Source organism: Chrysemys picta, chromosome 12 (genome assembly GCF_011386835.1).
Source record: "Chrysemys picta bellii isolate R12L10 chromosome 12, ASM1138683v2, whole genome shotgun sequence".
NCBI lineage: Eukaryota > Metazoa > Chordata > Testudines > Emydidae > Chrysemys > Chrysemys picta.
In genome coordinates this window covers 25404040-25426457 of record NC_088802.1, presented here as the reverse complement: position 1 = coordinate 25426457, position 22418 = coordinate 25404040, and the positions used below count along the sequence as shown (strand labels likewise).

General features: G+C 46.1%; 2 protein-coding genes and 2 non-coding genes across 4 annotated transcripts; 3 read left to right on the top strand and 1 right to left on the bottom strand.

The window, feature by feature from the left end:
• The first annotated feature begins 291 nt into the window (after positions 1 to 291).
• On the top strand, positions 292 to 714 carry LOC135974563 (uncharacterized). The gene has a single exon (XM_065562967.1). It carries the CDS (start codon positions 292 to 294, stop codon positions 712 to 714), a length of 423 nt encoding a protein of 140 aa, XP_065419039.1.
• Positions 715 to 16003: 15289 nt separating this feature from the next.
• On the top strand, positions 16004 to 16112 carry TRNAL-CAA (transfer RNA leucine (anticodon CAA)). Its single transcript has 2 exons — positions 16004 to 16041; positions 16067 to 16112. It is a non-coding gene; the product is annotated as a tRNA-Leu (tRNA).
• Positions 16113 to 16612: 500 nt separating this feature from the next.
• Positions 16613 to 16684, top strand: TRNAE-CUC (transfer RNA glutamic acid (anticodon CUC)). The gene has a single exon. It is a non-coding gene; the product is annotated as a tRNA-Glu (tRNA).
• Positions 16685 to 21512: 4828 nt separating this feature from the next.
• On the bottom strand, positions 21513 to 21938 carry LOC103306869 (uncharacterized). The gene has a single exon (XM_008176337.1). The coding sequence runs from the start codon at positions 21936 to 21938 to the stop codon at positions 21513 to 21515; it is 426 nt and encodes a 141-aa protein (XP_008174559.1).
• Between the last annotated feature and the right edge of the window lie 480 nt (positions 21939 to 22418).

The following is a 22418-nucleotide window of genomic DNA, read 5'->3' as shown; positions in this document are numbered from 1 at the left end:
TTGACCTAACCAGCTTGCCACTGCCCAATGAACAGGAGGCATATTACCATCCCTTTCATTTCCAAAAGGGAGAGAACGGCCCAGGGTTGCCCATTATGAAATGCATAGGTCTGTACCGATATCATCCCATTGTGACCAGCTGGGGGTGTGGTTCCAGCCAGCCAATCACTGTGCTCAGAATCGGACCCTCATTTGAATGCCTGTCACTATATATGTGTACAGCGGGAGGGAGGTCAGCAGCATTTGCTGGCAAAGGGGCTGAGCTGAGCTAAGTGAAAGCAGAGTGGAGCAATGGCTGCTGCCCAGAGAGGGAGGAAAAAGGCCCAGACTCAGAGAAGACAGCATTATAGGAGGAAGTCCCAGGCCAAGCAGAGGAAGTCCGAGGACAAGCAAAGGAGGCAGGCCAGGCGGAAGCCAGTGGGGAAGCACGGAAAGAGCCCCCGTGGGAAGAAACCCTCCCCCACCCCACACAATGCCAAGATGCTGAGGCGATTGCAACGGGACAACAGGCGCTTGTCAAACAAGGCCAAAGGGCTGATGATCTCCTTCATCAACGACATCTACAAAAAGGTGTCCACGCAGGCTGAGCAGCTGAGGAAGCTGAGCCACCGCCCCACGATTGGCCCTTTGCAGGTGCAAGCCGCCCTGCAGCAGGTGATGCCAAGGAAACGGGTCAGGCGCTCGGCCACCCCAGTCTCGAAGAGGTCTCACTAGAGCAACATCCCTCCCCTTCTCCCTAGGGTGCCTCCTGGCTGGGATCAGAGAAAGAACAAGAGGGGAGAAGGGAGAGGAGCAAACGCCAGCCTGGGACACCTCAGCACCCTCCTGATTAAAGAACTGATGTTGCTTTAGACATGCCAAAAAAACCCCAAGCAACCTACATTCTGCCAGAGGGACCAACCTCTACCCCAGCAATTCTTGACGAGAGACTATGAGAGACTGAATCAGCGTGAGACTTTCCATACCGGAGCCTGATAGACCATTCCACTGCAGCCTGCTTCAGTGAGACCATCACAGTTTGGAAGAGGAGACTCTTATCTCTGGACTGAGCCACTGAGTCAATTTCCATCATTGGAAAAATAGAGACCAACACGCTGGCTGTGGACTTAATGAACCAGACACTTTTCATCACTGTAAATGAGAGACTGGCTAGAAAGAGCTGGCATTAATTGAACTGAAAGGATTGTATGAGAGGCACTGTCCTAAGGGAAATGAAATAATTGTCTTGGCGTTATAATAAAACAGGATTTTAACAGCACCTTTTGGTGTCGTGTGGTTCCTCTATATTAAGGAATAAGGATGGGATGGACGGTGCTTCCCAATTTAATATACAACTAATGACTAAGAGTTTTGGGATTTTCTTGTGTTGAAACAAGGAACAATTTTATTAACTCCTTTAAGGCCTTTCTCTTTACCACAGATTAACAGTGAATTATCCTGGCTAAAATGTTAGTCACTTTAGGCCACCACTTTCCCCCGGGAATTGAGGGTTTATTAAGGGACTAATAAAATATCCAGATTTTAAATTAATCAGACAAAGTGTGGACACAACCAATACATACACAGAACAGCTCCATATTTAATTTCCTTCCTTATAGTATTTCCCTACGCATACCTGTATTAATCTGAAGCCAGGCGGAACTCACCCAGGAGCCAATCTCTGCAAGAAAAGGGCAAGGTCCTCAGTTTGATTTAATTGGAATAGGTCTATTAGCTTTAGCGATGTTCTGTTGATAAGCCCCTTCGTTTTCAGTTTAAACCAATTTTTACCAAAAAAATTGCAGGTTTTACAAAAAGTATTATTAGTTTTTTTTCTGATTTTCACTCTACTTTTGCATCATTCAAATATATAAAAAATTACGTGTTTTATTAGGAAAATACAATACATTTCATGAGATATATGCATTACGATAATACTTTAGTCTGTGTTGTGACGGGATCAGGCCAGACAGCTATAGGAGAGTGGTCCTATTGAAAATTCCAGGGGAAGTGGACGGGCGTAAGCCCGTCCATGGCTAAAGGACCCTCCCTCAGCCTTTGGGGAGGATCCACTGAGCCCGGGAACTCAACTACTTACAGGGGACAATAAAAAAGAAAACATGGGCAGGTGTGAAGGTCAAAGGGTCAAAAAGAGAGAACCAAAAGGGACACCAAGCAGAGAACCCCGGACAGCGCCCACTGCTCCTTGAAGGTGTCAAGGGAGCCAGCAGATGCCTCCCAGAGGAACTCTGCCTGGATGCATGAATGGAGGGAGGACAGAAAATAGACCTCACAGTCGCAAAGAACCCCCTCAACCAACATCCTCTCCCTGGTGTTGTAGATGGCCACTTTGGCCATTGCCAGGCGGAGGTTGATGAGGAGGTCCTGCGATTTTGTGGGGCCACGGATAGGGTGTGCATAAATGAGAGAAGGCCCAGGATAAGCAGGTCCCTTTTCCCCTGGTAATTGAACAGGGGTTACTCCAGGTTAATTAGGACACCTGGGGCTAATCAAGGGCCTGCCAGAACCTGTTAAAAGCCTCCCCTCCAGTCAGATAGGTGTGCACAATGGGAGCTGGGGGAGCAGGCATGCTACTGGAGAGCTGGATGGTGCAGACACTGACAAATGCCAGAAGGAAGACCTCACAGGTATAGAGGTGAGGAGCAGGGGAAACCCTACCCAACCGGGCGTACAGCCCTTCTGGGCCCCAGAGGTTTGGGGGAAGAGACCCTGGCAGAGGGGGGAGACTGAACTGGGTGTCTGGCCTGCTGCCACTACACCCAGAGAAGCTACCAGAGACTAAGAGGCTCCCCTCCCCCTCCCCTGTCAGGGAGGCCGGCAGCAACCCCTCCTCCGAAAGGTGCAGACAGTAAACCCAGGGGGTGGGGAAATTCCCAGGGAGAGAGGAATTCCTCAGCCCACTGCTAAGAGGAAGCACGGAACCCACCAAGGCAGAGAAGGAGCTCTGCCACAGTGTGTATATGCAAAGCTGTCTCTTGAAGTAAGACTATGCATTAGTCTAGAAGATGCAACAATAAACAAACAGGCACTCATGCAAGCTCTGAAGTTTGTGCACATCTGAACATACCGATGAATTGCACACCCACCATATACACATTTCAAGCAGATAACAGTTTAAAGTTTTGACACACTAAAATTGGAAGAAAATGAAAATCTTTCCTTCCATCCACCAAAATAAACCCGGATATTTACCCAGAAAAATTATGAATAGTTTTTGACACTGATTTTCACCTGTTTTGTGGTTGTAGTAATAAACACTGATAAATTCCCAGGAAAAATTAAATAAGATTAAAAACCGAAAATGAAGGGCCCTATCTGTTGATTTACAGAAGCTGAGGACCTGATCCTGAGAGAACGAGGAGGAAGGAGAATTTTAGTTTGACCAACAGGAGAAGTAGAGTTGAATATCTGTCGCATTCTGGCAGTTTGTTCAACCCTGTCAGGGTTCCCTCCCCACTCTGAACTCTGGGGTACAGATGTGGGGACCCACATGAAAGACCCCCTAAGCTTATATTCCACCAGCTTAGGTTAAAAACTTCCCCAAGGCAAAAATTCCTTGCCCTGCGATGGTATCGCTGCCACCACCAAGTGAGCTAGACAAAGATTCAGGAAAAGGACCACTTGGAGTTCCTGTTTCCCCAAAATATCCCCTCAAGCCCCTTCATCCCCTTTCCTGGGGAGGCTTGAGAATAATATACCAACCAAATAGGTAACCAAGGTGAGCACAGACCAGACCCTTGGGTTTTTAGGACACTAAAAACCCAATCAGATTCTTAAAAACAGAACTTTATTATAAAGAATAAAGTAAAAGAAGCACCTCTGTAAAATCAGGATGGAAGGTAATTTTACAGGGCAATAAGATAAAAAACACAGAGGATTCCCCTCTAGGCAAAACTTTAAAGTTACAAAAAAACAGGAATAAACCTCCCTCTTAGCACAGAGAAAATTCACAAGCTAAAGCAAAAGATAATCTAATGCATTTCCTTGCTATTTCTTACTATTTCTGTAATATTAGATGTATCATTTCAGTAGGAGCTGGATTACTTGCGTGGTCTCTCTCTTTGTCTCAGAGAGAACAACAACACAGAGCACAAAGCAAAAACCTTCCCCCACAGACCGCTTATTTGAGCTTCTTAATCCTTTACAGGTAAAGGAGGGATTTTATGCTACCCTTAGCTGTATGTTCCTGACAAACCCCAAACATCTCTAAATTTCCTCTTCCGTCTTCATAGACTCATTAAATAAGTAGGGTAAGAACATGGATCCATGCTGGAGGCCATGAAAGGGATGAGTTACTTGCAATCCTGTGAGACCTCCCAGAGGGTAAAGAATGGATCCATTGTCATTCAGTTCCCATTGCTGCTGCCATGTCCCATGGCAAGGCCTGGTCATCCATATGAAATGCTGCTGAGAGACTGAATGAAGTGGGTAGGGACACTAGCCCTCTGTGCATCTCCAGGAGAAGATCATCAGCCAAAGTCATCGTTGCAGACCATAGGCCATTCCTAGGACTGAAGCCAGACTCATTAGCAGGCCAGACTTACAAAGGTATTGAGGTGCCTAAAGTTGCAGATAGGTAAGTTCAAAAGCACTTAAGCAGGTCAGGGGCCTAATTCTCATTGATTTCAATATGAGTTAGGAGTCTAAATGGCCTAGAAAGGTATGCATCCGAAGAAGTGGGCTGTCGTCCACGAAAGCTTATGCTCTAATAAATTTGTTAGTCTCTAAGGTGCCACAAGTACTCCTGTTCCTTTTGCGGATACAGACTAACACGACTGCTACTCTGAAAGCTGTCATAAATGGCCTAGATGCTTTTTCAAAATCCGTTGAGGACCTCTCTTCATTGTGATGTGCCTGAACAGCTCTTAAAACCTGGCCCTTTGTCTCTCTGTGCCTCCTCTTCCTCATCTGTAAAACGAAGATTGTCACTGCCTTGTCCACTTAGATTGGAAGCTCTCTGAGGCAGAAATGTTCTATTCCTGTGGATGTGCCCAATGTCTCGCACAATCTCGGTGAGGGTTTTGAGGTGCTAGTGAAGCACAAAGAAGAAATGCTAGCAGCAAAAAGCATCTCGCAATGTGTTGGAAGGAAAATGGTTTGGTCTCCAGCTATTTCCTCAGGAGGAATGCTAGGAATTTAGGCTAGGGTTGCCAACTTAGTAATATTTAAAAAACAGACACTCCAGCAGGAGTGCTGGAACCACCCGAGCCCTGTCCCTCCCCCCTGAGGACCCACCCTGCCCCATCCCTGCCCCCGAGGCCCCACTCCTGCCCTGCCCCTTCCCCCTGAGGGCCTGCCCCCATTCGTTCCTCTTTCCTCCTCCCTCCATCGCTCACTACTTTTCCCCTCTCACCCCCTCCCTGCATGGGTCGGGAGGGACTCAGCTGCAGAGCCGGGCCTGGGAGCTGCAGCTGCCCGATGCAGGTAGGAGGCGGCCCTGGCTGAGTAGAGGCTGGTGTGGATGATGATTTGATGCCTCCCCACCTCCTCCACCCGCAGTAACTGGACTTTGGGTGTCCAGTGGGTAGATCTGACCGGACACCATCAGGTCCCCTTTTCGACCGGACTTTCAGGTCAAAAACCGGACACCTGGCCATCCTAATTTAGGCCCAAATCTTCAAAGGTATTTTGGTGCTTATCTCCCACAAGTTAGGCTTCTAGATATCTTTGAGGATCCGGGGCTTAGTTAGCTTTAATCTGGAGGTGGAGCCTTTCTGAGGGTATGAATTGCTCACTCGTTATGTATTTTGGCGGGATTACATTATGCATATATACATTTTCACAGAGAACTTTGATGGGTTCAATTGGGACATCAGAAATAAATTTACAATCCTCAACCCTGTGTCTTCCTTAATATTTTGCCACCCCAACCATTGTGCCTTGCCAAAACTGTAGTCCCTGACCTTGTAAGGAGCTCTCTGCAGAGAGGCTTCTGTGCTCACGCAGATCCTCGATGACTCTGCATGTTACAAGGGCCTGCAGATGTGGAGCTCAGTGCAAAATTAGTGTCTTCCACTGCAAGATTTTGGAGGCTTTTGGTGGATTACTTGGTATTCTTTCATAAAAGAACAGGGCATAAGTAATAAAAACCCTGAAGACCTGGCACAGTCCCTTAGGAATTTTTTAAAGCCAGTGGAACCAATGAAGAAAATATGTAATACCAATAATAGGCCAGATTCTCAGTGGGTGGAAGTGTAGTTCTGATTAAATCAATGGAGCTGTGTCAATTTATAGAGACGAGGCGGGGGGAGGTAATATCTTTTATTGGACCAACTTCTGTTGGCGAGAGAGAAGTTTTTGAGCTTACACAGAGCTCTTCTTCATGTCTGGAAAACTAAGGCCAAGTCTACACTACAGACCTATAGTGGTATAACTATGTCACTCAGGGGTGTGAAAAATCCCACCAATTTAGCGCTGTCTACGTGGGGTGGCTAAGGTCAGTAAAACTTTGTCACTCAGGGGTGTGGATTTTTCACACCCCTGAGTGACGTATACCTAAGAAAGTTTGTAGCGTTCACCTGGCCTATGACTGGAGGAGTGTTAACGGGCCACTTCACCTTGAATGGTCCCTTGAAATGTGTTAATTACTTATGCTAAACAATCTCTTCTGCCTTGCATTTAGCAGTGACAGTCTAACCCCAGATCTACACTACAAGCTTACATCAGTATAACTACATTGCTCAAGAGTTTGAAAAATCCATACCCATGAGCGATATAGTTATACCGACCTAAACCTTGGTGTTGACAGCACTATGTTGACGGGAGAGCTTCTCCCACTGAAATAGCTATTGCCTCTTGCAGAGGTGGGTTAACTATGCTGGTGGGAGAAGCTTGAGGCTCTCCTGTCGGCATAGTAGTAAAATGCTACAACTGCTGCAACGCTGTACATGTAGACACGCCATGAGTTAGTTTCCCTGACCTGAAGAAGACCTCTGTGAAAACTTGTATCTCTCACCAACAGAAGTTGGTCCAATAAAAGTTATTACCTCACCCACCTTGTCTTTCTAATATCCTGGGACTAACCCGGATACAGCAACACTGCATATGTCAATTTATGTCAGTGGAGATCCTGGCTTAATAAATACACAGCAATAGCTAACAAAAATAATGCCACGATAAAAATGATTAAAGAAAAAATGTAATGATACTTATTGGTGATAGTAGAATAATAACATCTACAGTAGAACCTCAGAATTATGAACACCTCAGCAATGGAGGTTGTTTGAAACTCTGAAATGTTCATAACTCTGAACAAAACATTATGTTTTTTCCCCAAAAAAGTTTGCAACTGAACATTGACTTAATGCAGCTTTGAAATTTTACTATGCAGAATAAAAATGCTGCTTTCCCTGTATTTTTTTTTTGTAGTTTTCATTTAACACAGTATTATATTGTATAGTATTTGGTTTTTTTCATCTCTGCTGCCTGATTGTGTACTTCCAGCCCCAAATGAGGTGTGTGGTTGACTGATCAGTTCATCACTCTGGGGTTCATAACTCTGAGGTTCTCCTTTAAATATTAAAATAATAAATTATAGTAAATAATCAGCTAATTGGCAGCTGACCCCTAATATACTCCACAAAAATCACCATAGCAACTTAATTGCCCTACTCATCCTACCAAAAGCCCGTGAGCATGTGGAATGCTACAATTTCCTTCATTTTCACATGAGAAGGAGTGAATTCGAGTCCCTTATTACGAGGATCACCATTACAGTGTGGCTAACAAGGCCATTGTCCCAGCCAGCCAATCACTGGGCACAGAGTCAGTGCCTCATTTGAATGCCTGACACTATATAGGAATACAGCTGATGCAAAGCCACTGCAGGCTGAGAACTGAGCTGGAGAGACCAGGGTAGAGAGCAATGGCTGCTGCCCAGAGAAGAAAGAAGGCCCAGATCCGGAGGAGGCAGAAGACCCAGCAGATAACGCTCCAGAAGCCACAGCCCAAGCGGAAAACGTCCCAGCCACAGCAAGGCAGGTGGAAGCCGGTGTTGAAGCGATTGAGTAAAAGCCAGGGGAAGAGGCGTTTTTCTACTTTGTATATCTCTGAGATGATGGGCCGGCTGCAGCAGGGAAATCGGCGCATGTCGGCCAAAGCCAAGGGGCTGATGAACTCCTCCATGTGCAATCTCTACAGCGGAGTATTCACGGAGGCCGATCGCCGGAGAAAAAAGAGACGTGGGTCTTTCATCGGCACCTCAGAGGTGCAAGCCGCTCTGGAGAAGGTGATGAAAGGGAATGTTGCCAATTACTCCATCACCTCCATCCGCAGCAAGTCTCGCTAGAGAAACAATCCCTTTCCTTTCCCCCTAAGGCCCTACACCATGGCAGGGGTAAGAGAAAAAGCAAGAGGGGAAAAGGGAGAGGAGCAAATACCAGCCTCATTGACCCAAACGCCTGCCTGATTAAAGATCTATCATTGCCTTCGAGATGACCAGAAATGCTGCACTTTGCCCCTTGCTGAGGGACCAACCCTACGTACAGCCATTCTTCATGCATGAGGCTGAGCTAGAGGAGAGATGGAATCAAAAGTGGAATCTCCATGATTATGAATGAGAGAGAGTCAAGCAGCATCCTGAAACAATGGGATCAGCAAACATTGCGAGAAATACCATTCTTCATCAGAAGAAAAGAGTATCCTGAACCAGCACCAAAGACTTTTCACACCTGGGAAAAAAAGATTCTCATGCTACACCTTGAATTTGCAAGACGTACTTTCCTTGATGGATGGAGACTGTCTTCTCTGCATTGCTTCACTGAAAGAATCTGGGGAAAGAGATTTGCCAACATTCAAAATCAAAGGATTGCCAATGAGATGTTATCATAAGGGGAGAAATTAAGTCATCTTGACATTATAATAAACAGGATTTTAGCAGCAATTTCTGTTGCTAAATGTTTTCTTTATATGGGAGTGGGGGGAGTGCTTTATGTTTTAGCTAACTGGCTTCAAGATGGACCTTGATAAGTTTATGGAGGGGATGGTCTGATGGGACTGCCTACAATGGCATGATGTAGCCAATCTGCGACTGCTAGGAGCAAATATTTCCAGCGGCCAGTGATGGGACACTAGCTGGGGAGGGCTCTGAGTTACTGCAGAGAATTCTTTCCCAGGTGTTTGGCTGGCAGGTCTTGCCCACATGCTCAGTGTCTAACTGATTGCCATATTTGGGGTTGGAAGGAATTTACCCCGGGCCATATTGGCAGAGCCCTGGGGATTTTTTGCCTTCCTCTGCAGCATGGGGCATGGGTCACTTGCAGGTTTAAACTAGTGTAAATGGTGGATTCTCTTTAAATCATGATGTGAGGACTTCAGTAACTCAGCCAGAGGTTAGGGGTCTATTACAGGGATGGATGGGAGAGGTTGTGTGGCCTGCAATGTGCAAGAGGTCAGACTAGCTAGATGATCACGATGGTCCCTTCTGACCTTAAAGTCTATGAGTCTATGAGCATTTAAGATGAAGTCTTAATGAGTTGTAGACTTCTGCTAGAGTGAACACAAAGGGCTTTCAAGGCCTTTTTTTCTGATCAGTGCTTAAAATAAATATCTAGCTGCAGATGATAAAGGAATATAGGCCTCCGTTGTCAGCTTGGAAGGACAAGAACTCAAGATTATAAACCATTAAGAAAAGAGTGGATATAGGCTAGTCTTTCAGCCTAGAGAACAGTAACAACCATCTCCAGTTCCTCCAGATTTATTCCTCTTCCTAACTACTTTGGTATTGTCCAAATTGCGCAGAAGATGCTAAGATGTTACGTCTTAGAGTCTCTTACCTCTAGGGTCTTCATGTGTACAATAAACAGTTCTCTTAAGGAGGATGTGTCCAATACAACCCCGTGGAATCTCCAAGAAAGGAAAGAATGGAGTTGCTTTAAAGCAGTGGTTTTCAACCAGGGATCCAAGACCCCCTGGGAGGCTGCGAGCAGGTTTTAGGGGTCCGTCAAGCTGGGCCAGCATTAGACTTACTGAAGCCCATGACAGAAAGCTGAAGCCCCGGGCTCTGAGCCCCACCACCCGGGGCTGAAGCGGAAGCCTGAGCAACTTAGCTTCGTGGGGGCCCCTGTGGTGTGGGGCCCTGGGCAATTACCCTGCTTGCTACCCGCAGTGCTGGCCCTGGCTTTTATATGCAGAAAAACAGTTGCTGTGGTACAGGTCGGCCATGGAGTTTTTATAGAATTGGGGATGGGGGGATGGGGGGGAATGGTTGAGAACCCCAGCTCTAAACCACAAATTTTAGTTTCTTTGGGTCCCCCCCTTATTTACAATTAAAAGTGACTCCATCCACCTCTGCCAGGTCCCAAAACACCTCATGATCAACCATATCAGGTTGATGGTAGATAGGCTAAAGTCTAAAATGGTCACCTGACCTTGGAGTCTCACTAGGAAGAGACCCTCAACAACCACAATTCCTTATCCAGCACCAGGTCTGTGTGACATTCCATTCCATATTATTTATGGAAATATGCTTATGATATGGCATAACTGAGATATACTTTGTGCAAGTTGACTCATGTAAGATATCATTGGAAAGGTTATGATGTACTGAATGTGATTATCCAATTTGTATGCCTGTATCATTTCTGTATCTGAAGTTAGGAATATTGACTATGCATCTGTATTTCAAATGGGATACTTTGGGTGTCACCCCCAACTAGCCCTTCATGAACAACAATGAAAAAGCCAGACAGGGTTGCTGACCCATTAGCAAAGACAATGGACTGTGGAAGAGCTTAGTCTTCCAGTGGATGCTTCAGAGGCCCTGTGAGTAATGGCTGCCACAGCCCTGCAGAGACAGGGGTCCGAGTCACCTGCTACGGGACCCCTTCCATGCCTTTTTGGAATGTCCATATTTTTCCACAGCAAGACAAAGAGTTCCCGCCTTACACAAGAGCTATATAAGGCAGGGGAGTGACATCATCAAGATTCTCCTCTGCCTCCCCACCCAAAGAGAAACTGAAAAACACCTGGAAGCAAGAACTGAAGGGTTGAGCCCAAGCTGGAAGGACGTCTAGCTTGTGGGTAATAATACCTGAGGTCTCAAGCTGCAGGCCAGCGCAGCTGTCTTTCAAGACTTTCTGTAATTTGCTTGCAACAATATCTAGGGTGAGAAATTACTAGTTGTAACCAATTTCTTTAGTGAAACAAACTTAGTTTGAGTGTTTTGTTTTATTTTCTTAGTAATCTGCTTTGTTCTCTTTGCTATCGCTTTAACCACTTAAAATCTTCCTTTTATAGTTAATAAACTTATTTTGTGTTTATAATATAACCCAGTTTGTGCAATTCATAATTGGGGGGGGGGGGGGGGGGAGGCAGTAAGAGGCTGTGCATATCTTCCTCCACATTGAGGGAGGAGGCGGATTTCATAATATACCTTTGCATCTGCACTCCGAGAGAGAGGCACCTGAGTGCTGGGGCAAGTCCTTCCCAGAGCTGATCTCAGTGTCTGTGTCGTTCTGCAGTTGGGTGTGGCCCTGCCTGCACGTGTTCTGGAGGATGCTTAAGAGCCTGGCTCAGCAAGACAGGTAAAAAGGGGGCCCATGCTGGCAGAACAGGTGGGCTCAGTGGTATCTCAGCACATCAGGTAGCATCTTAAAGAGGGCCAACCTATCACAGACTAGACCGAGGTTGATAAGGCATTCATAAAGAAGAAGAATTAGGTGTAGCTGAAGTTGGTTAATTAGAATCTGCTTGGTAACTGTTCTCAAAAGGGAGGGTAAAAATTGATGTGAATGTTAACAGGAAGAGATGGCTTCTTCAGCAGAACCTTGCTTGCTTCTGGGCATTAAGCGACTGGGTCTATAAAGGGCGATAGCATCATTTCCCATCAATAATAATAGTCCCAACACTTCCTTTTAATAACCACCATGGGCAGGTGTTCATCTTGGTGGTGGTTGTGAAATCTTATCCTAAAATTTGAGAACATCCAACAACACTGAGAATGGAAGGAACTCAACAGAGAGAAGTGGTCTGTTCAGACAGCCCAGCCCGTTCTGAGTTTCTGAGAGACTGTGTCAGATCTGAGCAATCTTACCTGCAAAGCAGATGGAAAACTACTGACAATAGGCCAGATTTGCAAAGGTACTAAGATGCAGGTGTTCAAAAGCCTCTAAGCAGGTTAGGTTCCAACCTCCCATTGATTTCAATAGCAGTTAGGTGTCTAATGTGTTGAGACACTTTTGAAAATCTCACTAGACGTATTGGCATTGTGAGGGGCCTAAATACCTTTGAAAACTTGGTCCCAGAGTCCCTGATACATCAAAGCACCTAAGCACATGCATAACTTTAAGCACATTGTAGTTCCATTGACTTAAAGGGGACTATGGACTTGCTTAGATGTTCTGCTGGATTGGGGCCAATGAGAGTGTCTTCTTGTCTTGTAGCATATAGGATCTGATTCATCTCCATAGCAGTCAATAGGAAACTCCAATTGACCCCAATGGGAAACTTCCATGATTCCAAAGGAAGTTGAATTAGACCTATATGATCTAGTTTTGAAAAAATGCCAAGCGCCCTAAACTCCAGTTGAAGTCAATGGGAACTACTAGTGCTAGGAATCTCTGAAAATCAGGGTCTATGTAATGTTTTGCACTATCTGAGGAATGAAAATATCTTGCCATTTCTAAGATCCTATGTAATCCCAGATATTCTCCTTTCACTCTCTGTTCCAGGCCTCTGTCAGCCTGGAATGGAAGACTGCAAACGATAAGGGCCCGATCTCACCAACATTTACTACTGAGCAAAGCGCTTGTTTACTGCAGTTAATTGTCCTATTGACTTCAGTGACAATAAGCATTTCACTCGGTATGAAATGTTTGAATTGCTGAGTATAAAGGCTCAGATACTGAAAGGTATTTACACACCTTTCTGGAGAGAACTTGAGTTGGTTAAAACAGACACAAACATCTCACTGTGTCACATAACGAGGGCTTTCCATTCCATTGTCAGCTATTTTCTTGTGGTGAATAGTCGGAAAGCAACTTGGCTTTGATCATGAGAGGGTCATTTCTGGAGTTAACAGTTATCCATTTGTTATGTGCATTGGCTTTAGAACATTCGTACAGGTGCTTAGAGAGAACTCGGATGGGAACATTTTATACATTACAAATGAAAAAATATACAAACCCTGAAGCAATAGCTCGTTCCCTAGGGGTTTGTTAATGCAAGGGAAGCCTTCACCATTGAAATCAGATAATAAAACATGGAAAAATTCTGTCCAGTTCCTCTGCATTTAAACCAATGTTATGTGAGAGAGAAGAAGAAATAACAATGAAGGGTGGAACCTAAAAACAAAACAATGGGCCATCTTTTTGTTCTGTGTTTGTATGGCTCCTAGCACAATAGGGTCCAGGTCCAGGGCTAGAGCTCCTAGATGCTACTGCAATAATAAAATAATAATAATAACAATTAATAATAATAAATAATTTACTATGAATACCACTACCTCAGTTACGATGTAATTGATAACATGAAATAATAAAACAATGAATGATAAAAATAAATCCAACTCAATAAAATAAAAGATTGGTGCAATAATATTAATATGTGACTAATGGAATTTTAATATGCAAAATCTCTAAGGGTCACCTCATTGGCTAGAATGACCAGCCAACAGCCAATAAGCACCTAGGGTTTTAAAAGCCTGTCATTTACATAAGAAAGGGAAAATGACATAGCCGCACACAAATGCACAATGGGGCCTGTACAGCCCTAGTCATAATGCAATTGGCTGGAGTGGCAGCCTGGCTACCCAATCAGCAAGCTCAGGGTGGGCCCTCATTTGCATGCTAACTGTTACATGAGATCTCAGCTGGCAGGAGGCTGGTGGCATTTGGCTGGGGAGAGCTGAGCTCAGCAGGAGCAGAGTGGAAAGATGGCGGCTGCCCAGAGAGGGAAAAGGAAGGTCCAGACTAAGAGGAGACAGAAGGCCCAGCAAGATGAGCCACGGACCACCCCCAAGCAGGGGAAGCCCCAGCCCCAGCTGGGGCATCAGATGAGGCAGAAGCCAGCAGCGAAGCAGCTGAAGAGCTGCCAGGGGAAGAAGGGCCTGGGGAAGAACGGTGTCCCCGCCCGTTATGCCTCCAAGATGCTGCAGCAGATGAGAAAGGTGCGCATGTCGGCCAAGGCCAAGGGGCTGATGAAATCCTTCATGGCCGATCTCTACAGCCAGGTATCCACCGAGGCCGAGCACCTGAGGAAGCAGAAACAGCTCCCTGCCCTGGGCTCCTCGGAGGTGCGAGCTGCCCTGCAGCAAGTGATGCCGAGGGAAGTGGCCAAGCACTCGGCCACCCCCATCTGCAATGAGTCTGCGTAGAGAAACGTCCCTCCCTTCTCCTCGGGGGCAAGCCCAACTTGGGGGAGAGAAAGAACAAGAGGGGAGAAGGGAGAGAAGCAAGCCTGAGAGACCCCGAGACCTGCCTGATTGAAAATTGCTGGAAAGATGTCTAACAAACCTGCATTTTGCCCCCTACTGGTGGACCAACCTCACACTCTTCTGCATGCCAGATACTCAGCTAAAGGAGAGAGACTCCAACCCATCACCTGAAACAAGGGACCATCATGTTGCAGCCTGAATCAATGAGAGCTCCTTAAGAGGCCTGTATGCTACAGCCTGAATGCCTGAGAGAATTTGCGTTATTTTAATGAAGAGACCGTCATCTCCTGGCTGAATCAATGAGAGAGGCTTTCTGTTGTTGGTCACCAGGCGGCAGACTGAATGAAGCAGGGACTTGCCATCCTTGAAAACTCAGAGACAACCGAGACTGAGTAAAAAGATTGGGCAGCATTAGAAATGAAAGAGTTGTAGGGGAGGTGGGAAAAATAATAGACGGTAACATCACCTCGGCATTATAATAAAACTGGAATGTTAGGAGTGGTTTGTTGTGTGTTTCTTGTTTCCCAAAGAAGAATAAGAATGGGATGGCTTGTGGTTTGGGATTTAACGTCTTTTAGACCTATTTTCAAAAGTATTTGGGCACCGAAGGATACAGATGGGCATCACACAGGGTTTTCAAAAGCACCTGAAGCAGGCTAAGTGCAGACTCCATTTGATTTCGATGGGAGTTAGGTGCTTTTGAAAATCCCGCTTAGTGCCTATCTGGATCTTTAGGCACCTAAATACCTTTGGAAGTCTGGCCCTGAGCTTGTTGTGCCAGCAGCAGCTGTATTTTATTATATGTCTGTACAGCATAATCACACCCCGAGAGGGCTGAGACCTGTGTGTGTGACTTTGTTTTTCCGGCTGGAAGGTAAAGATCTCTACTATGCACCAGGCTGTAGTGGTTTGCACTGGCTTGAGGGTGTGGACTGGAAGGGAAATAGGTGTTTGATATTATGATAGTGTAGCAGCAGCAAGTACTATAGCCATGCCACGGAGCAGAGTGTATAGGGAAGAGGATTGGATAGATTAAGATATGACTGCAAACACGACCAATCAGGGCTCACTATTTCTCTCTTTTGAGCCAATGAGAGAGCCAATCCAAGCACAGGCTCTACTCAGAGGGGCTAGCTGAATGGTGAAGTCCCCTCCTGGGTGAACTTTATACCCTTTGACTCTGTCCTGGGGATGGGGAAGGGAAACAAGTGAGAAGAGGGAGGTAGGAGAAACTGGGCAGGTACACTGGGAGAAGGGACAAAAGGGATATGGGGAAAAAATCTGTGTCGGGAAGACGGGCTGAAACCCGATAAACACTGGGCTAGCGCGTTCCTAGCAGGGAGCTGCTGTATTGAGGAAGAGGAGCGAGTATCATTTAAACAGCAGCAAACAGAGCAGCCGGTGTAGTCCAGTTTAGAGTCTGTCTAAGCCACCTGCCTAAACCAGCGGGAGTAATTAGATGCGTCTGTGATCCTTTTTGTGGCTCAGCAGCAGTCGTGGGTCTGTGTGTGTCATGGGGTGTCGGTCCTGGGGCCTCTGAGAACAATACAAAAACGATATGAGGAAGTGTGAAATGAAGACACGTCTGTGGAAAGATTATGAGGCACTTGTTTCAAACATTCCTTTGTCAGTGTCAGGATGGCCGAGTGGTCTAAGGCGCCAGACTCAAGGCTCTGTCTTCCCCTCAACTGGGTGTTCTGGTCTCCGAATGGAGGCGTGGGTTCAAATCCCACTCCTGACATGTTCTTTTTAAGTAATAATAAATTACCTTTGCTATCTCAGAAAGGAAATTTTAATCCCATTGGATTAAAATGGGAAAACAAACCAAGGATTCTTTCCTTCCTTTCTTTTCATCGACAGTGTATTTAAAAACATGTATGTGTTTTGTTTCCAGGGCTCTTTTCCATCAGATCTTTATTTGCCCTGTATTATGGAGGGGCTCTAAGGGGTAAAGGAGAGATTTGGGGGTGGATCAGCAGCCCAGCCTTGAAAAGAGCCGTAAAACCTATAACCCGCACTGACAGCTCTTTCAAAGTTTAAATTAACTGCGGGAGGGCAAAGCCAGTCTCTGCCGATTTGCACAAGATTTGTGCCTGCTGCAGCGTGCAGTCTAGGTGCTTTGGTCAATTCAGGCACGTGAAATGATTGTATGTGATTGCAGTGGAGACTTTTGCATGGAGAAAATACTAACTCTGTACATGCGAGCAGGAGTACAGCCTGCAGTAAGCTTTTACTATCTCTTCCCTGGTGGTCTAGTGGTTAGGATTCGGCGCTCTCACCGCCGCGGCCCGGGTTCGATTCCCGGTCAGGGAAGGAGTGTTTTGATTAAAATGTCTGTAATTTTCACGTGTGAGGGGCGGGAGAGAGAAAGAAATTCTCCCATTCTGAATATGGGTTTTAGTATTTTTTTTTTAAGTTTGTGCTATAGTTTCAGACGGACGGATGTCTACACTCTACTGCAACCTGGGAAGAGAAATTAACATTGTTTTATTGCTTGTGAATGATTCTATTGCTACCCCAGCCCTAGGTGGCTTAGAAAACTGCGAGATATCTGGGAGAGACATTTGTGAAGGCTGATCACTGGAAGCACAAATGCCCCTGAGTAACTTTACCCACAGGAGTAAGGTCATTGAAACCACTGGGATAGTGGTGAATGAAATTACTCTTGTGCAGAGAAATCTTCCTGTTTCTCTTAGTGAAGTTAGGAGCCAAAGGGTATATTTCTTAGGGAGTCACCATCACCAAATAATCAGATGCTAACACTTTTTGTCACTTTCTGACTTTATTGAATAGTAGAAGGACCTTCAGCAACACTGTGTCTGGGAGGCTGGGGAACAAGCTGACTTTTCTCTCTCCATTATTTGGCAGCATGGCCTTGGAGTAGCACTGAAGACAGCTAGATTGCAGTCTTGGCTCTCCTGAGACCTTGAGCAAAGTCCCCGCTTCGTGCCTCGGTTTCCCCATCTCCAAAATGGAGATAATGCTGGTGCCTTCCTTTGCAAAGTACTTGGAAATATGCTGAGGAATGGTGTTATATGAGAGCTAAGTATTATTAGTCATTCTACAGCCCTCCAAAATCTCAGCCTAAAAGCAGGTGCTTCCTGTCCCAGCAATAAGCAGGGTTATTTGGGGCCAGATTCTAACACGAGTGGCCTCATTGAAATCAGCAGGGTAAATTGTGCAGTAAGGCACTACTTCATATGTAAATGAGAGAAATAAAACTCCATTCTTAGTTTAAAGGGGCAAAGGGTGCCGATAAAAAAAAATCTGCACTATCAGAGTAAGGGGGGTATTTTGGGATCAAACTGTTTTTTAAAAGACTAACCAAATGAAGAGTCCCCTTTATTTATAGTAAATATTGTCTTACTCTCTGAGTGGTCCCACTAAGAACCAGGAAGCTGTTAGAAGGTTAAAATACTAATCAGCTGGAGTAAGTGTGTCAGAATCTAACCCTTGTTAATTATTATTGATTAGTATCATAATCATAATTATTATCCTCCCCAAATTGGAAATCCATTAGGAATTGATGCTTTACTGTTATTGTGCCAATCAAAGCTTGCTTTATTTTTGTTTTAAAAATAAGTGTCAGGTTTATGGGAAAGAAACAAAGGATGAAAGCAATTATTGTGGTCTAGTAGCTAGATCACTGCACTGAGAGTCACAAGACCTGGGTTTCATTCCCAGTTCTGGCACTGACCTGCTGATTAACCCTGCACAAGTCACGTCACTTCTTTGTGCCTCAGTTTCTCCATTTGTGACAGTGACTGCCATTATAAAGTGCTTTGAGATCTACTGATGAGAAATGCTGTAGAAGAGCGAGGCATTCTTAAGCACAAATCCCCACATGACAACAAGAGCTCTTACAGTTACCAGGCCGTGTTTGCAGAACCTGTTAGAACCTTTCCGGCATTTAAACATGTGTTGCTTTACACTGATGAGCAGTCTTAAAAGCTCCACGACCCACCAGTGCCACAGCAAGCAGGGCGGTTGCCTGGGGCCCCATGCCAAAGGGGCCTCCACAAAGCTACATTGCTCAGGCTTCAGCTTCAGCCCCAGGTGGTGGGACTCAGGGCCCCAGGCTTCAGCCCTAGGCGATGAGGCTTTGCTTTCTGCCCTGGACCCCAGCGAGTTTAATTGTAGCCCTGCTTGGTGGACCCCCTGAAACCTGCTGTCAGCGGGAGACGCTCTCTCATTGAGATAGCGCCAGCCACACCAGGGGCTAGGTTGGTCGCTCAGAGGTGTGGATTTTTCACACCCCTGAATGATGTAGTGACACCGATGTCAGTTTACAGTGTAGACCTGTCCTCAATCACAATCCTAATCTAGGCAAGGCCTAGATACGTATTTCCATTTTTGATACTTACAGCTGTATTGTTTATGTCTTTGATCTGCACTTGCAAAAAGCTAGTATCTAAGGGTGCACAAAGAAGTGTGTTCTTAACTTGGGTTAAAATAGCAGTGAAGACACAGTAGCTCAGTTTTTAACTTGGTTTAGCAGTTAGCAGGGAACTTGGTGGTTGAACTCTAGATGCTAACCTAAGTTAAAGTGTCTTCACTGCTACTTTAACCCAAGCTAACTAACCTGAGTTAAGAACACTCCCTTTTTTTGTGGGGGGGTGGGGAGGGGGCAGTGTACAGTAGACATACCCTGAAAGCCAAAGCATGAAGACACTAGCCTCTGTAGTGCTAGCTAGTGTGAGTAGCCCCTGGATTTCAACAGGGCGATGCACAGAAGTCAGAAATGTACTTAAAAGGAAGTTCCTAGCCCTGTATTCTGAACAGTATTTGTTCATGGTGAAGTATCTTGCCGGCAGGTATGAATGAAAACCAAGGCTGAGAATTGCGGTAATGGAAAAATCCACTCTTCTCTAAGTGTCTGGGTGAGGAAGGCAGCCTGCTCAGTATGGCCCTGAACCAAAGCCCACGGAAATCAGTGGGAAGACTCCAGTGACTTGGTGGGAGTTGGATCAGAGACAGAAGGGAGTGAGAAGCTAATTGAAATGTATTTGCTCTGAAAAGTCTGCCCCTACAGCAGGGGCTTGCCTCCCCCCATTTTTTTTCTTTTGTTTCTTCATGATGGATGAAGAAAACCCACAAGGTTTGTTTCTTCCTGCTTGACTTTTGCATTCCAAATTCAGGCCTTTCTTGTGTTCCTGGAAGATTTGTTGGCCGCATCTACATACAATGAGCGCTTGATGAGATTCCCCTGTTTCCACAGTACCAGTGATGAGAGGACAAAGGCTATCACCAGGTCCTCTAACCCTGCTAAGAGTAGGTGTTATCAACACAGCAGCAAAGCCCTCTTTATACTAAAACTGCTATGGGGCAGATCCGGTCCCTTCTGATTTAACAAAGACTGGATTCTGAGTGAAAGCCACATCACTTCAGATCAGTATAGGTAAGACTGGAGTAAATATTGGAAGGAATGGGTCTAACTAGAGAGTGTGGTGACTGGTCTGCATATGTAGTGGCTTTGCCCATCTTTTGGCTGATTGATTTAAAATCTGGGTGTCTTACTGGTCCCTTAACTACTCCTCAATTCTCAGGTGGTCTAAAGCATAGGCGCTGACTCTGTGGGTGCTCCGGGTCTGATGCACCCACGAAAAAAAAAAAGTTGGTGCTCAGCACCCACCAGCCACCCTTTGATCAGCTGCTTGGCGGGACCTGCTGATCAGCTGTTGGGCAGCAGGTGGAAGGTACTGGGGGCGGGAGGAGGAGGTGGAGTGGGGGTGGGAAGAGGCATGGCAGGGGTGAGGCCTCGGGGGAGGTGGTGTGGCAGGGGTGGAAAGAGGCAGGGCAAGGGTGGGACCTTGGGGGAAAGGGCAGAATTGGGGCAGGGCCTTAGGGTGGAGCAGGGGTGGAGCATCCACCTGGAAAGAAAAAAGTCGGTGGCTGTGGTCTAAAGTGTTTTAACATTTGAGACAGGGACATTCACTTTTAGTCCGTGAGAAGGCAGAATGATTAACATCCCCCTTTCTTCAATAAAGCAAAATCCAAAACTTCTAGTCAAAAGTTTTTTGGGGCGGAGATTGTCTTTTTGTTCTGTGTTTACACATAATGGGATCCTGATCCATGATTAGAACTTCTCAGCACTATACCAATGGTTCTCAATCAGGGGTACACATACCCCTGTCTGGGGTACGCAGAGGTCTTCCAGTGGGGCACATCAACTCGTCTAGATATTTGCCTACTTTTGCAACAGGCTACATAAAAAGCACTAGTGAAGGCAGGACAAACTAAAATATCATACCGACAATGGCTTGTTTATACTTCTCTATATACACTGAAATGTAAGTACAATATTTATATTTCAGTTGATTTATAATTCTGTGGTAAAAATGAGAAAGTCAGCAATTTTTCAGTCATAGTGTGGCTGTGACACTTTTGTATTTTTATGTCTGATTTTGTATGCAAGTAGTTTTTAAGTGAGGTGAAATTTGGGGGTATGCAAGACAAACCAGCCTCCTGAAAGGGGTACAGTAGTGTGGAAAGATTCACACTGACTGCACTATACTACAACTAATTTTATATTAAATTGTGAAGCACAATCCACCCCATCATTGCCCCCTACACTAAAGAAAACATAACACCAGAAATGCTGCTAAAATCCTGTTTTAATATAATGCCAAGATGACTATTTCTTTTCCTTTGGGAAAGCACCCAGTCTTTTCAGTTCAATTAATGCCGACTCTTTTTCTATACAGTAGTGTCTCATTTGCAGTGATGGAAAGTGTCTGGTTCATTAAGTCCACAGCCAGCAGGCTGGTCTCTTTTTAACTAGGATGCAAATTCTTTCTCACTGGCTTAGTCCAGAGATGATGGTCTCTTCTTCCCACCAGTGATGGTATCACTGAAGCAGGCTGCAGTGTGGAATGGTCTATCAGGCTCCAGTATGGAAAGTCTCTCACTGATTCAGTCTCTCATAGTCTCTCGTGAAGAATTGCTGGGGGAGGGGTTGGTCCCTCTGGCAGAGTACAGGTTGGGTTTTTTTTTTTTGGCATGTCTAAAGCAACATCAGTTCTTTAATCAGGAGGGTGCTGAGGTGTCTCAGGCTGGCGTTTGCTCCTCTCCCTTCTCCCCTCTTGTTCTTTCTCTGATCCCAGCCAGGAGGCACCCCAGGGAGAAGGGGAGGGATGTTGCTCTAGTGAAACCTCTTTGAGACCGGGGTGGCCGAGCGCCTGACCCGTTTCCTTGGCATCACCTGCTGCAGGGCGGCTTGCATCTGCGAAGGGCCAATCGTGGGGCGGCGGCTCTGCTTCCTCAGGCGTTCGGCCTCGCTGGACACCTTTTTGTAGATGTCGTTCACGAAGGAGAACATCAGCCCTTTGGCCTTGGGTGATAGGAGCTTGTTGTCCCGTTGCAGCTGCCTCAGCATCTTGGCGTCGTATGGGGCGGGAGAGGGCTTCTTCCCCTGGGGGCTCTTTCCACGCTTCCCCGCTGGCTTCTGCCTGGCTTGCCTCCTTCGCTTGTCCCGGGACTTCCTCTGCTTGGTCTGGGACTTCCTCCCATAGTGCTTTTGTTTCCTCCGAGGCTGGGCCTTCTTCCTCCCTCTCTGGGAAGCAGCCATTGCTTCGCTCTGCTTTCACTCAGTTCAGCCCAACCCTTTCGCCTGCAAATGCTGCTGGCCTTCCCCCTGCTGTACTCATATATAGTGGCAGGCATTCAAATGAGGGGCTGTCTCTGAGCCCCGTGATTGGCTGGCTGGAACAATGCCCCAGGCTAGTCACAATGGGATGATGTCAGTACAGACCCACATGCATCATAATGGGCAACCAAGGGTTGTTCCCTCTCAGGGAAATGTAAGGGATGGTAACATCCCTCCTGCTGATTGGCTCGTGGTGGGATGAGTAGGGGTGTTTCCCCACCCCCATGTTTCCCCATTGGCACCTAGTCCAAGTCTCCTTGCCCAGTCAGTACCAGTCTCCTCCCCCCACATATCTCCCTGTCTCAGTCTGCCCTGCAGCTCTTGTCAGCTCTCCTGTCCAAGCTTCCCCCCTGCCAGCACCTTGTCACCCCACATCACCTGATCAGGTCAAGCTCTGGCCCC

What these genes read in the sequence shown, in the direction of transcription:
- LOC135974563 (XM_065562967.1), top strand. Translation starts at nt 292, where the DNA reads ATGGCTGCTGCCCAGAGAGGGAGGAAAAAGGCCCAGACTCAGAGAAGA.
- LOC103306869 (XM_008176337.1), bottom strand. Translation starts at nt 21,938, where the DNA reads ATGGCTGCTTCCCAGAGAGGGAGGAAGAAGGCCCAGCCTCGGAGGAAA.